Source organism: Neocloeon triangulifer, unplaced genomic scaffold (genome assembly GCF_031216515.1).
Source record: "Neocloeon triangulifer isolate White Clay Creek 2 clone unplaced genomic scaffold, ASM3121651v1 ptg000003l, whole genome shotgun sequence".
Taxonomy (NCBI): Eukaryota; Metazoa; Arthropoda; class Insecta; order Ephemeroptera; family Baetidae; genus Neocloeon; species Neocloeon triangulifer.
Window position 1 is genome coordinate 10,789,876 of NW_026775546.1, and position 15,646 is coordinate 10,805,521.

Sequence of the window (15,646 nt, forward strand, 5' to 3'; positions counted from 1 at the left end):
GCTGCGCATCCCAAAATTATGTTGGTACACGGCTGCCGTCAGAGCCATGGGGCCTTATGGCTCGGGCGGAAGACATCTTTTTTTTGGCCAACATAATAGAGCTGATGCGTGGCCTTTGATATTAAAATAACTATATTTTTCCTTATTATTTTTAGAACAATTTCACGGTTGAGGGTTGATTTTTGATGTGCTCAATTTCAAAGGAAGCTTTTCCAAAATTATTTTTTAGTCGCTTATTTTTTCATGGATTTTTTCTCTGTAAAAATAATCGATCATAAAAAAAACTCACCGAGGAAAAACAAACTCTAAATTCTGAGATGAAATTTCTGATATACTTGTTTTTCAAATTAAAAAAAACTTCTTAATTTTTTTTTTAAATTCCTACCGCTTATTATTAGATTTAGCATATCTTGTGGGGTCGGTTATTTTTAATATTTTAATTTTTGCAACAACCGTTTCAATTTTCATTAATCAATCTCATCTCAAGAGTTAGTTTTTAAATTAAAAATACAATTAAATCGCGTAGTCAAAAAATGAGATATAAATTTCTCCATTTTCTTTTTTTGACGCGGAAGGAAAACATTTTTTGACATTCATTTTGGTACAAAGTGAGCACTGCAACTTTTGCGCCTTGGCAAGAGCACAAAAACGACCGTCGATTAAGTCAAGCGAGGCGCGAACAAAAGAAAGGATTGCGTGCGTCAGTCTCTTTGGACAGTTTCTTTCTTTCCTTCTCCTTTTAGATTTTACTCTTCATTTTCGTATCTTCGTCGCAATTTCACTTCTCGCACTTTCAACTCTGCGGTGTTTGTTGGCGTAAATCTCGGCGGTGACATTAAGTGGCCGGTTTAGTGCGCGAATCAGGTGTGGGGCGCGACAAGAGTTTTAGTTGCGAGTAGAAAACGCTGCAACGCACGCCAAGAGTGTGTATATGGAGAACAGGCACGTGAAAATAGACCGGCCCGCATTTGCTAATTCTGGCAGATGCATCAGCCTGAGATGAGCGACGACAGCTCCCGCCAGCAGATAAGCCTTTTTCGACCGACGCATCACCAGCCTGCGTTATAGGGCGAATTTTGAAAGATAACCTTGCTTGACCTCAGCTATGAAGCGCAAAATAAATTAACAAAAAAAAATCAAGAAAAAAAATGATTTGCTACGTCAAAATATTTCAATAAAAAATTTCAATCTGAAAATAATTTTAAATTTTTTAAACAACAATAATAAAAAAAAACAACAATAATAATAATAAAATTCCTTCGTATCTGAATATTTAAAATATATTGCACGTGAAATTAATTTAAAAACAGCCCAGAAATGTTAAAAATCTGCAATTTAAAACGAAAAATTATAAATTTTAAATTAATCACCGAAATTATTTTTTGCTTAAGCTAAATTTTGCATGTTAAAATTTAGTAAAGAACCCCAAAATATTTGTGTCGGAATTTAATTCTTGGCGTTTCAAAAGGGATTAAATGGAGCAGGCACTTCTTCATGTCTCTCAAACAATCTCGGTGGAAATTCAACGTTGCGAATTTCAATTTTGGCCAGTTATCAACGCATGTCGTCCGAAGCACCCTCCAACCCTCGCTTCCGTTCGTGCACGTGATTTATTTACGGCCGCTCTCCAATCAAAATCGGCGAGTGCGTCAAAAGCCCTCTTTTGAAAGGCCAAGTGGACGGTGGAAGAGCATTAGGTCGTTCACCCAGCCCCAAAAGCTTCTCCTCTAATGCCCGCGATCTCTGCATTCAAAATTTATACCAGTACGCAACAGTGAAGAGCACCGACAAATTATTTTGTTGCCAGGCTTTACAATTTGCATTTACTCACTCAGCCGTGAAGGAATTAAACAGCATTTGGTAAAAAGTGGCATCAATTTAAATTTTAAGAAAAAATTTATGTATCTAAAACCGTTTTTATACCAAAATGAACTTCACTTCACAAAAACCAAAAAGCTAAAAAATCCTGAGACTTATCTTCAACCATTTGTACATCAAACAATTTAAATAGTTTTGATATTGTCGTTTTGCCCTTAGAAAATTAAAAAAATTACAAGTGAAATTCAAGCTTGAATTGCTAGCTTTATTTATTTGCAAATTTAAATTTTTTTTACTTATTTCATAAAAAAATGCTATTTAATATTAAACAATTGTTTTGAAATTCATTTAAAAAAATTAATAATGTGAATAAATTTTAAAATTAATTTTTGAAATAATAATGTTAATAAATTTTTAAATTAATTTTCTCTCTGCACACAAACAATGGAGACCATGAATTCTTCTCTCATTTTTATTTACAAGTAATTTGCAATTGAGACTAACTTGGCCGCATTATGATAATTTTCTGCGAGTCTGCGCATCAGAATCGTCGTCGCTCCGTGGGACGGAAATTTTCATTTCGAATTCGCGTTTAATTTAACTTGCCGGCGTAATTCATCATGACAAGAGTGACTTTTATTTATTATAAATGGTGACGCTTGCAAGAAAGCCAAACTAGTTTTATTAGCAAGAATGTACAGTTAATTTGGCCAAGCTTTATTCTCGGAAAGTGCTTTTGTGTTAAATGACGTTTGTTCGAGAAGAAGTCGAGAGACGTGCGAGAGAAATTAAAAATTCGCGTCATCCGCGCAACTTGGCGCGGACAATGGTGATGGAAGAAACGTGCAGTTTGCTTATCCGTCGTAACCTCAAAATGATTAACACATTTATTTTGTCTTTAATTAAAATAACTGGAAAAAATGTGGCTTTCCAAATAACTTCCCCTCTTTAAATTAATTAAAATCGCTAGAAGAATTATTGATTACAAAAATTTAAATAAAAGCAAATACTTCATCTTTTCTCGTTTAAAATAAAAAATAATAACTTAATGTTTCATCAACTATTTAAAAATAATTATGCTGAATGCATAGAAATATACAAAATATTAAATTAACTCGATATTATTATAATTGTAATATTTAGGATTTTTTTTAATGTTTTGCAATTCTCAATGATTCAAAGCAAATATAAAAGTAAAAAAATATTAATATATATACATTTAATAAAGCTGCCCTTTGTGAACACAATGAAAAAAATTAATATTGAAACTAAATTGTGACCTTTGAACATGTCAATTTCAACATCACCGAAAGAACGCGTTTATGAGTTGAAATTTCCGCTTGTGTTCGAGGTGTCAATTAGTCTACGAGCGTTTGCTTTTCTTTTGTTTATTTTTAACCGCGAAAGAGCAGTAATTAGTCACGACGCACAGGCAGTCTGTACGGCGAGCGCCAAAACGCTCAAAGATGTTCCGCGTGCGAGCCCCGCTGACCCAAATGATCAAATGGGACCGAATGAATAATTTCAACTACCAGCAGCGCCGCTCGTGCCGATTGCATTTCGACACACGCGACAGCATCAACAACCGCGAGCGAGCGACGAAAACAAAAATTTTAAACATATATACTCACGGACTGGGGAGCAAAGTGCGATGGAAAGGCGAGCTGGGCTTCGAATGGACCTCGATCTGGATTGAAAATTTACGCATTGCGACCGAGACCGTGATTCAGATTCACTCGGATCGGATCAGTTTAATGGGGAATCCTGCAGTTACAAATGCATGGAAAAATTTTCAGGCAGTTTTACAACATCTGGCTTGGAATGAAATTTAATTTGTTTGACTTAAAACCTAAGAAATTTCAAGTCAACTTAAGTTTCTTTGTTTAATTTTTTTTTCTTTCAATTTTCTACTTTTTCTTCAACTTTGTAGTACTTTTTAAAATCACGTTTTTCCTAGTTTTTGGGTTTTTTCTACTGCCTGAAACGTATTAATAACCACTAATTGCAACTTTTAAAAAGATACTGTCAGTAAATAAAAATACGTAATTCATTAAAAATATAGCTTTTTCTCTATATTTTTATTATTTAATTTTTGGTCAGCGATAATCATTAATTTGGAAGTAAATATCAATGAAACTTTTATATCTTAAATATACTTATTTTATCTTTTTTCATTTTCAAAATATTGACTTTTCAGTGGATATATATTTTTAGTACAAATTAAAGTCCAGACTTATTAAAAAAATCAGTAATTCATTGTGAGTGAAATATATGGTAATCAATTTCCTTCCGTACGATTCTTTAGGGTCTGATGTAGGAAGAAGCCACGCAGTAAACCTGTTGATCGTGGGTGGAATTTGAATAGATATTAATTGGTAGTCTCTAAGAGAAAGGAAAAGGCGGGGGCTGTCTTTACATGTTAACATCATAGTTATCTAGTAAATTACGAAAATTAGAGACAAATTATCAAGAAACTCTACTATAATAAAAATATAATTTACACTAGTTGATTTAAAAAAAATATAATTAAATAATAAAAAAAAAATTAAATTAATGAAGGAATATTTTGGTCGTTCGTATTGGCCAATTTTATAAAAATGCGAAACTTTTAAAAATGAATCATCCAAGTCAAAATGTTTTTATTTCATCAAATTTTCTCTTCAGATTTACCAAAATTCAGTTTCTAAAATAAATATTTGCAGCGATCTTGAAACTGTAATAAAATATATAATCAAATTTTCCTAGTCTTTGAATTGACGATCTTTAACAAAACATTGCGCGTGAAACAAAGAATAAAATCTTACGATAATTTAAAATAATTAGGAGCCTTGAATGTTTTGCTCGAACTTTCCACCGACTAAAAAGCGAGTCCCTTTTCAAGCTTTCAGGGCCGCAGGAAAAAAAATTGTATCAAAAGTTTTGTTATCATCGTGAGAGATTTTAAATTAAAATTGTTCATCACAAAAGTCAATGAATGTTATCTTCCTTTATCTGATTCTAACAAAAGCACTTTCATCAAGAACACTTTTAACCGCAGCTTTAACGCCGTTTTTATTGCTTTTAAGGCCAAAACGTCGGAATTCCGAGATGAAATGTTGCGATGCTTAGTTGGCGTGCGACGCAGCTAGAAAGTGAGCCGGACCGATATTTCCATGAATCACCCGAGTGCGTGGCCTATTTAGTTTAGCTCTCATCTCGGCATAGTAATTTTGATCTCAGCTTACTTGCGTTTTGCCAAAAAATTCACAATTCAATGTTGGCCGACGTCAGCTTTGTTGGCAAAAAAAAAAACCAGATCGCTTAAATAGCAACGCCCTACGACCTATTACCGAAGTGCGTCCTAATTTGGGTTTTAAAATTAATCAAAATTCTCGTTGCCTCTGCCAAGGATTGCTCACCAATAACACCAACGACAGGTGTTGCAATTCAATTTTGAGCTCGAAATAGGCTTTGCGGAAATTTTTTTAAGAAAATTTCACAATGTTGATAGAGAATTTGAAGTTAACGATTAATTTTTATGGAAATGAAGAGATCGGGCTTTTCCTTGTTGCAGTATTTTTTTTAGCATTTTTTCCAAATAAAAGTTATTTTTTGCCAAATTTAAAAAGCAATTAAATTGTAATGAACCGATTATATGTTTTCAATTTATTTAAAATTTTTTCAATAAATTCAGGCTAAGAAGGTTTCAGCAATTAATTTGAATTTAACAATTTTTAAATTATCTTTCATACAGTGCTGGAGTCAATTTTCTCCATTTTTTTTTTTTTACTTTTACACTAAGAATTTGGTTATTAATATTTGAAGAAGAAAAATTAAAAATAAACCATAAATCATTGTCAAAAATATTTAATGATTTGGACTTTTGAGATTTTTTTTACAAAAAAAAAAAAAATAATAAATTTAGAATTTATTTTTTGCTTGATAATAATATTTGATAATAAATTTTATTTTTCATGAAAAACCAAACAAAATATTTATAAAAGTTTTGTCTATTTTTTAGTACATTTAATAACAATCAATAAATAAATATAAATGAAATATTAATAAATTTCAAATTCCAATAGAAGCAATGAATCATAATTTGAAAGCGAGTGGAATTATCAAATAAATTACTTATTTGAATAACAAATCACGCTTTAATATCTTGTTGATGGAAATTCCGACGAAATTCAAAACGACAACAGCGCATATGGCTCGGAGTTGGAAAAATCAATACTTCAATACTCTTGAGACACGTAAGTGCGTATTTTCCTGCACAGATGACAATTACTGTGACCTAAAAAAAAATTAATTTATGAAATTAAATGAAAAACTAAATTTATAAAAAAAAAAATTAATACCGGCTTTTTTTCTTTTTAATTTTCATGATCATTAATTAAACAAAACTTCTTTCTAGTTTTAACGTGGACACTCGTCCACTTTGTCTAAGGTGATTAAAATTACGAAGGCCTGCAAGTGTTTGTAATTAGACTATGTAATACATTTCCCTTCCACACTCACATGCCGCGTGTGAATTGATTCGATATGAAAAAAAACGTGGACATCAGAGATAAAAGTGTCAAAATCGTTTTCAATTTTCCGCTTCGATCAAGCGGTTGTCCCGAGTGTGCGTCCCAGCCGCATTCCTCGGAGGCTCGGACTCACTTTCACCTCCTCCTCGAGTGTCCCGAGAAGACAGGAACTCCTTGTGATTTTTCTTTTTCATTCGTACTGACCTGGTGTGGGGTGCATCTTGAGCGGGGTGCGCAGCAGGGCGCCGCTGTCCGTGTCTGAGTGGCGCCGCGACTTGGTCGTGGCCATCGTGGGGGCCTCGAGGACCGGCTATCGGAGGGCCTGCGAGCGTCCGGGGGCCGGATCGCATGCCCCGATCACCGCCATTGCCGAGCACGCAACATCTGATAGAGACTGACTGGCTGAGCAGAGCCGAGTCGACGGCCCCACTAGGCCCGGCGCCCAAGTCCGGAGGATCTGCCAAAGGCGCCCGAACCAACTTTTTCTCGTTTCCAAACACAGCTCTAGGGAGTTAGTCAAGGTTCAGGCCCCGCTTCAGCTGCTCGACCGCTGCCGAGGAACACAACAAAGGCGGCCATCGTGCGGCCGCCGTCCGAGCAGAACAACTAGTGTCCTCTGTTGGTCGGATCTTAAAGTACATACGTCGAGTAAGTTTGGCGAAAAGGCGGCAGAGCAAGCATACGGCCATCAAAAATTGTATTTATATCTAAAAAAAACTGATCAATATTCATAAAAAAAGCAGGAATAGAGTAGGGCAGACTAAAGTTTGTATTAAAAATTTTAAAATTATCTGATAGAAGATTAAAAAATGGTTCGACACTCGGACAAGAAACGAAACATGACATATTTCAGCAACAATGGGTACAATAATTATTATGGAACAACAACAGTAACAATCAACACAAATGAATTAAGGACTTGTTCATTAGCATATAAATCTAGTGAAATGAAATAAAACAATAGGAACCATTTATTGAATTATTAAAAAAATAAGAGTATCTATAGATGATAATTAAATTATTATTCAAGTCAAGATCTTATTAAAAAAATTAAATTCACATTTTGATGATAAATATGATAATCCTTGTTATTTTTCCCTCATTAGAATTATACAAAAAAAAATTAAGTTTGATATAGAATATTTTTTAAGAATGAGGTTCACCCGGTTTTAATTTTTTCATAAAATTCCCCCTGTTTGTAACAAAAACAATCATATTATGACGGCTGTATATTGAAAAAAGCAACTATTGAAAATAATTTGCAATTTTGGATACTATTCAAATGAAATTTTCTCCTGAGATGATTTCATCTTGTTGCAAACATTTATGGTTAATTGCTATGGATGCGGATTGAGAGATTTTCTGGCTAATAATAATTTAAAAAGGAAAATATAACAAAAAAATTGAGACAGATAAAAAAAATCTAGCAAGACAGAATAGCAAAAAACAAATGCACCACAAGAATAAAATGAAAAATCTTTTGTAAGGAGAAAACCCAAAACAAAAAGACAATCAGCAACGAAATTTGCATTTAATACTTGCCATTTTGCTCTATTCTGATCTTTTATTTTTTTAACATTATTTTCTTTTTAAATTTCAAATTAACAGTGGAGATTCCATGTATTTTAATTTTTATAAAAAAAATCATATTAACAGCCAAATCATCTGTGCGCATAAACAGATGATATTGTTTTTATAAAACCCATGAAACATGAATTATAATTTATTTTTATCTATAATTTTTAATTTTTTTAATGAGTCACGTCACCCATTCACAAACAAGTTTGGTTTAATCGTTGGTGGCGCAAGGTTTTGCGCCCACTGCAGGGGTTGAAACTTGTGAGGTGGTTTTTTGCGCTTCATCTCTTTATAGTCTCCTTTACTCAAAAGTGTCCAGTTTGCTTCTCGTGCCATCACCGAAGTGAAATATTTGTCGTTCACGTACAGAGCGACCGTGTGCCCTTTGGAAAGGAAGGCGGCCGTGTGTCCGAAGGTGCCGTAGTCCAAAATCGTGTGGTTGCACACGCTGAGAAGGGCCAAATCGTGTTCGGGTGATTTTGACGCGATTTTCACATCGTCTTCGTCCAGCAGATTTTTCCTGCACCAGGGAATGTCATCGCTCACAACCAGAAACATGAGTGGTCCTGGAAATTGATCCCGATACCACTGCATTGCATTCTGTAATTACAATTAAAATATTATTTTATTCTTAATATTAAATAAAAATGTTTAAACCTTGAAAAATGTTGCATTCACAAGCTGAGTTTTATAGCTTTTTGGGAGAAAAGTTACAAAATCAGTTCTTCGGACGTGGACCCCAACTAAGGTCTGGCCCTTTCCTCCGACCTCCTCGATTGTTTGGCGCACCAGATCTAAGAGGTCTTCTCTGAACCTGAACACACTCCTTAAAATTTGCCTAAATGGCAATATGGCTTCAAATAGAATATATTTATGGTCAATGTTTAGATTTTCTCCCTCAAATTGTAATCCTTCATTCATTTTATCGCGTATTACGGTTTTGTTAATGGGTTTTTCCAAAGATATATTGCAGTGCTCGATGTCTTCGAGCGCCGGGATAGTGAGATTTGCGAAGATTCGAGTTAAATTGTGCAACACAATTCTGGGAACAAAAGCTGTCCTGTTCAAGATCCTCGCCATGGTCCAAGCGGTAGCGTATTGCCAAAATTTGTTGCCAAAACGGCCAGAATCCACCGCAGTAACAATCGGGCCATCAGGACATGGAGTCAGTTCTTTATTCTGAATGGAAGTTAAAAAGCCATAAATTTAAAGTTTTATCACAAACTATACTTACACTTGAACCGCGGTTTGTTGTCAGTGTTTCAAATATGAGGTAATACAAGTGAGCGTAAAGTAAAAAGGAAAATACTCCGACTATATGAATCCACAAAAGTCTCCTTTTTACAAGCTCCACAGCCATGTTTTTTGTTAACAACATCGGAATATAATGTATATTCAGAGCGAGTATTTAAAATCACGAGTTGTGGCTTCTTCCTGGCGAGCACTGCTGGTCGTAATGAGAGGGTAAAATTAAACTTAAATACCGCAGCAGTAAAGCTTTATCAACTTTTAAAAAGCAAGTAGAGGTCGTAATTACCTTTCCTCCTTGTAAACGTAATATTGTTATCTACCTTTTCAACGAACCTGGGGGCACAATAATGACAAAAATTGGCAAAAAGACTAAAAAAAAATATTCTTTGTTGAAAGCCAATCCCAATAATCAGGTATTGTTTTTTAACTTTTTTATCGCCAATTTTTTCTTCAATTCATATTCATAGCAGATCAATATAAATTAATTATAAATTGATAATTTATAGACTGGTAAAAATTAGTGAAAAGATATTAACTTTTTTAATTCACTAACATTTGAATTATCAGTTATCACAATGTGGGTTTTCAAGAATTATGTCAATTCGGATATCTGAGAATATTTCTTGGATTCTCTTTGAAACTAATATTATATTAATTATTTTTCGAGTATTCTATACAAATTATTGCACTTTTCTTTACTCTTAAACTTACATTTGTCAACAGTATTACTGGTGCGCGGGGCCATGCGGTAAATTTTCAGCTGAGGAAAAATTGATCGTATAATTTATCTACAACTTCAATTAAAAATTAATTTCACCAAATTTGTTGGAAAATTTTTATCTTGTGCAAGTTTTTCCACCACAAACGAGATGCCGCTTGCGACGGGTATTATAATATTCAAATGGGAGAGACGACCCTGCCCTAATAAAAGAGCCAGAGGACCTTCATGCGGTTAACAAAACGCGTGAATATGTTTACTTTCCGTCAAAAGAGCCAGCGGAAAGGTGCACGCGCGATAAAGGATGGCGGCTTGGCGCTAGGACGCCTTTGTGGTGGTGCAACTCACTCGGTGCCAACGGAGAACACAGAGAGGGCAGACATGATAGCATTGCGGAGATCGGCTTTTTCCTGAATTAGATAAAAAAAAATCTAAGTCAAGGAGGAATATATCTGATGGAGATGAATAACCGGGTTGGAAACGGAAATTCTGTAACTCCGATGGACGATGAAAATCCTGGCAGACGGGTAATTAAATTAAAAAATTTTTATCTAATGCTATAAATTTTAAGTTACCTCTTAATTAATATTATGTTCACTAATTTATTCCTAACATGCAAATGACAAAAGATATTTTCGGAACAGCTCAATTATAATTTAATAAACTATAATTAAAGTAACGATAAAATATTAGTGAGAAAAAAAAATCCCATTTTAGAGAGTACGACTCAATTGATGTAAACGAAAATCAAACATTGTGGGCTTGTTAATTCTGATTAGACCTATACAGTCATTGTTGTTTGCCTTTTACATTATGGTGAATTACGTCACCTTATTTGGCAGAGCATGTGTGTATCAAAAAGACAAACAACCACGAGGCGAAAAGAATAAAAAATTAAACCGATGTTTCCTGCTGCTGCACGGCAAAGCGAAATTAGGCTTTTTCCAACCAATGACACCGACCAGCACCGCAAAAGTCACGGTGGCATTTGACTCACGGTCGTCAGATCGAGTACTGGGAACTGTGGCCGGCGCATGCAAACCCTTTTCGAGCACCGTCAAGAGGCTCGCATGCGGCACGGTTAATTGTGAGAAGGGATTCGCGGTAAACGAATAGTCGCAGTTTGGAAAGCGAGTGGCACGGACCTCGGAGGCAGATCGCTCGCTCAAATCAGTTGGAGGCGGCGGAGGCGGCTCTCGACCGGGAGCAGCAGAGAAGATGCCAGCTTTTCAAGATGTGGTTCGTTTTTTTTTTTAAATTTATTTTTTACGAAGAAAAACATTTTTTATCAGATTTATGCGATTGATTTCCAGTAAAGTGAGCCGAACAATGCATATATTATTATCGTCAGGCCAAGGCCGGGATAGATCATTATTTAATTCCATAATACGTGCGGTGACTGCTCGACCGAGGCACACATTCATTCGGTGTCAAATACTAATGGTGTGTGTTTTGTGTGGGCAGGCGGTTGTCATTGGAAACGCGCGAGCACGGCTGCATGCATTTTGGGTGCAGCTCACCTGTTTAGTAGTCGCGTTCGTTTGAAATAAAAAAGAAGCTCTATTTTAATCAGGTCATAGCATTCTTTGTTTTGGTTGGGAATTCTTTATTATGGTGATTTGACACACGTAAGATTCCCTTGGAAAGAACAATGGCCGCTGCAGTAAGTACTAATATCAATTTTTTTTTAAATATTTACAAATAAAAATAGCTTAGAATGTGTTAAAATTTGATCTCTTAATTGCTACACATATATCAAAAAATGACTGACTGGAAATTAGCAGCCATAGCTCTGTAGTAACAAAATATTAAATTATAATGCAGAGATTTTTGGAAACAATTATTAATTAAATTTATATATTAAATGCAAATTTTAGGAACCAAAGAGAAATTGTTATTTAAGGTAGATTTCTAAGTCATTTTTTATCTCAATTTTATGTTTTGAATTGTAAGAAACCGTTATTTGGAAATATTTCAAGATTATAAGAAAGGATTATGATCATATTTTTCTCAATTTTAAATTTTCTGCTCTGAGCAACTTGCAGTTTCATGCACTGTTGCGAATCTCAGTCGCGTCTCTTTTTCGCTTCTGTTCCGCTTTCATGCGCACAAAGCATAGACCGTGTGAACAAAAAGCCACGGAGCTCCAAGGCTGCACAGGAAACGTTGAAAATTTTACATGCGGAATCATGGTGGATTTTTCTCTTAAATTTCGCGCATCAGCATCCTGCAGCTGACTTTAATATTCAACATAATAGCCCCTTAATAATTTAATTGCTATCTTATCTGGGACGCCCGAAAAGAGGGCAAATATTTGGATAGTCATGCTTGAGATGAAAGAGTGGTCTTATGTGCGTGGTTTTGGCCTTTTCGCAGGTACACAAGGCGATTGACGCCAACCGGTATGCCAGCAAGAAGACCCTGGCGCAGGGCATGCTGGACATCGCCCTTCTTACAGCCAACGCCAGCCAGTTAAAATACATCCTGCAGGTAAAACAAAACAAATAAAAAGAATATTTTATTTAAAAAAATATCCTAAATTTAAACTAAAAAAGGAAGGGTTTTGTTGAAATAATTTATATTCTTCAATTTTAAATTTGAAAAAACATAAAATTTTGTTGCCGAAATCGAAATTTTGATCAAAAAATTTGCAATCAGAGTTGACCAAAATTTTAACTTTTTCCGCCAAAAGCTTAAACCTTGAGAGAAGTGTCGATCTCAATGTGTATGTTGAAGGAGAAGTAACTTTGTAAGGCAAATTTAGTAATTTAAAAAATCCCTCAAGATTCAGATTTAAAATTAGGGAAGTCTTTTTTTCAACACCCCATTGCAGCACAAAGATTTTGACCTCATTATTGATCCTAGTCATCAAATTTTATGATCGTTCAAATTCATCACTAACACACCTGAGAGCCTAAAATTAAATTATTTTGATGCAAAAGTTTTCCTTCATAAGCAATGACACCTAATCACGCAATCACGTTCCTCAAACCAACCTATGCAGAGTGTGATTATAAAGTTTCGCTCGATTCAATGGCACTTTGGCTAATTAGCTTTGTTTCCCAGGTTGGAAAGCAGCACGAGTTTTACACTCTGATGGTCACGCTGATATCAGTCTCAATCGTCCTTCAGGTATATATTATCCCTTCTAATTAGATTCAGCTTCTAATTGAAATTATTCGAACAAATTTAAAAAAAAATACTAAAAAATATCAAACTTATGAGCAAATATTTCGTTGAAATCGAAGATTAATTTAAATTAAGAAAAATATTATTTTTGGAATTAAAAGGCTAAGACGGATTAAGACATTTGCCTCATTGGGCCTGATAATAATAAATCCCAAAGTCGAACTATAAAATGCTGCTTTTTTGAGAATTAAAAAAAAAAGAAAACTTTGGAATATACTCAGCGGAAGGTGGTTGTTGAGCGCAGGTGGTGTTGGGGTGCCTGGCGTTGTCGCTCAACATGCTGAGGGACTGCCGGCTGCACCAGCAAGAATACAAGAGCTCGGCCCTGTGCCTCAACTACCTGTCCCTGTCCGGCGCCTTCCTCGTCTCGGCGGTCAACCTGCTCATCGCGGTCTTCAACCCTCGACCCTTGCACCCCGCCGCCCCTGTTTAACAGATCGACCCCTTCCCTTGATTGTAAACTGTGTGCGTCGAGAAACGCAATAACAATTAATTTTTGATAATAATGTTGATATGGGTTTTGTATAAAATTAAATAATTTCAATGGATTGAATAAACGATTTAAACTATTTTTTAAATTTCTAAATCGTGGTGAATTGTAATTGAGGGAAGGGTTAGAAATCTTTGAGACACACACACTGCATTGGTGACCGCTTTGCCCTCAGATTCTGGTCGGAGTTCTCTTCGTCGTGCTCGGCAACTTGAACATCAACAAAGAGAAAGACCAGCGGAAGGCAGACGTCATCAACAACATCACCACCGGCATTATTTTCGTCATTTCGTTAGTGAACGTCATCATTTCTGGATTCGGACTCGATGCCAAACCGGCACTACTGCAAAATTTAAACAGAGAGGACATTATTGAACCGTGACAGATTTATAATGACAAAGTTTTATTATTCATTTAGGCATCTCAAAATAAAACAAAATTTCAAGTAACTAATTTTAGCAAATTAATTTCATTGTTGGAACAACTGATTGTCGTTCCAATTAAGAAATCTATTTCTACAACAATGAGTCATAGTTAATTTGAAGAAATTCATTATTGAATAAACGGTTCTAGTTTAATTTTGGCTTGATGTGATTTTTATTTACGCGATTTATAAATAAAACATAAAATTGTAATCATAAAAAAATCGTTTTAAATAAATATATACTTCCTTTTTATGTCAATGATGAAAGAAAGTGGCCATTGAGAAATAATAGCAAGAACAGCTGTGCACCTTTATTATGCATTAATAGTGCATGTTCAGCTGAAAGCCTCGTTACAACCGCCAGAAGCTTTGCTCGCTTTTTTTGTCAAGGTTGAGGGGTGAGCGTTTTTTTTTACATTTCAGCTGACGTCAAGCGCAATAGAAATTTTATCGATTATTTCTCGGCGCGCGCGGCCAGACAATGGATCAGATGTGAAATATAAAAAAATGTGGGTCTCCCCCCGCGCGCCACACTCACCCATTCACGTTTTTTTCACATGCACTTTTTACGACGCAGCGGACGTGCACAATTTTTTCCAGCCCCTCACAGGGGTGGCTCGCGCTGTTAACACAAAAAATCGTCTGCGGGGTTGTAAAACTGGGCTAGGGTTCTCTAGTCCATCGGTAGACACGGTGCATAATGCAGCTTGCTTTTTGGATTCTCTTCAAAAGGTAGAGTTAAAATAACTCTTAATTTTACTTTTGCTTATAATTTTTTTCCTTAAATTTAAAAGTAAATGTTTTTATTATACTTTTAAAAATTTAACATTTTCATTGATTATAAAAACATTTCAGTTTAATTTTGTGATTAAAAACCAGAAAATTTTAAAACTAACTCTTATTAAAATGAAAACATAATTAACATTTTCAGTAACTTTAAAAATATTTATAATTGCAGAGTTAAAACCCACTTCAATTGTTCAATTCATATCGCAATATAATTTGGCTGAGGTATTTTACTAATTGTCATTTTAAAAGACCAATTTTAATCTTATTTAATTAATTAAAAACATAGCTGTTTGAATATTGCATTATTAATTTCTATTTACTTTTTAACAATTCGGCCAAATTTGAATGGGAAAATTGAGAAATTTAAACAAAATAAGTTTTAGGAAACTGCAATTATATTATGAATTTTCTCATAATTTTGGGGTATTTTCAATTAAAGATATTGAAGAAATTGTTTTAAATAAAAACTCGCCTGCATAGAAAATTTATAACAACAAAAACTACCTCCCAGTTCAAGTTCTGATCGCTTCATGGCGCCAGTCTCGTCACAAGCGCCAAACCCGCACCCTTAGTTGGGGTGCACCGCTGAAGATGCCCCTACGATGAACAGAACCAAGACTTTCCCGCTCCCGCGATCCACCCCGAGGAGGCGAATTTGCATTTTTCTCCACTGCTAATTGCATTAATTTCGAAGAAAAAGCGACGGCTATGAATAAAAGATAAAACGAAGAAAACAACACCCCCGAAAACAACCCCAAGCACCTTGTTTCCGAGGGCGTGTATAGCAACAAGTCTCGCACTTTGTTGGTAAATTAATGAGCGCGTAATTAAATCTGCGATGAGGAAAAGAAACTTTCCGGGCGGAAAAATTTGCATAA

General features: G+C 35.0%; 3 protein-coding genes across 13 annotated transcripts in view; 1 reads left to right on the top strand and 2 right to left on the bottom strand.

The window, feature by feature from the left end:
- Nucleotides 1–15,646, bottom strand: part of LOC132205636 (microtubule-associated serine/threonine-protein kinase 3) — a 142,277-nt gene that overhangs the window by 22,367 nt on the left and 104,264 nt on the right. For 2 of the 6 annotated variants that reach the window (XM_059634837.1, XM_059634834.1), the window contains exon 1: nt 6,534–6,864. The exons of 1 other annotated variant lie outside the window; for it this stretch is intronic. In XM_059634837.1, coding sequence (XP_059490820.1) covers nt 6,534–6,618 — 85 coding nt within the window. In that variant the 5' untranslated portion in view covers nt 6,619–6,864. Of the gene's footprint in view, nt 1–6,533; nt 6,866–15,646 lie in introns of those variants that run through there. 3 more of the 6 variants (XM_059634842.1, XM_059634836.1, XM_059634835.1) reach the window with 2 other exon arrangements.
- On the bottom strand, nt 8,094–9,585 carry LOC132205781 (galactoside alpha-(1,2)-fucosyltransferase 1-like). Its single transcript, XM_059635053.1, has 3 exons — nt 9,142–9,585; nt 8,565–9,086; nt 8,094–8,507 (listed from the first exon to the last, which is right to left on the bottom strand). Exons 1-3 carry the CDS (start codon nt 9,283–9,285, stop codon nt 8,094–8,096), a joined length of 1,080 nt encoding a protein of 359 aa, XP_059491036.1. The 5' UTR covers nt 9,286–9,585.
- LOC132205906 (ninjurin-1) lies at nt 10,170–14,192 on the top strand. Of its 6 annotated transcripts, none has more exons than XM_059635281.1 (5): nt 10,170–10,403; nt 12,253–12,366; nt 12,943–13,008; nt 13,310–13,521; nt 13,731–13,870. In XM_059635281.1, the coding sequence occupies exons 1-4, from the start codon at nt 10,332–10,334 to the stop codon at nt 13,496–13,498; spliced, it is 441 nt and encodes a 146-aa protein (XP_059491264.1). In that variant the 5' UTR covers nt 10,170–10,331; the 3' UTR covers nt 13,499–13,521; nt 13,731–13,870. The 6 variants fall into 6 exon arrangements, with proteins under 6 accessions (XP_059491264.1, XP_059491263.1, XP_059491262.1 ...); XM_059635280.1 differs by having other exon boundaries at nt 13,310–13,528; nt 13,731–13,867; XM_059635279.1 differs by having other exon boundaries at nt 10,172–10,403; nt 13,310–13,874.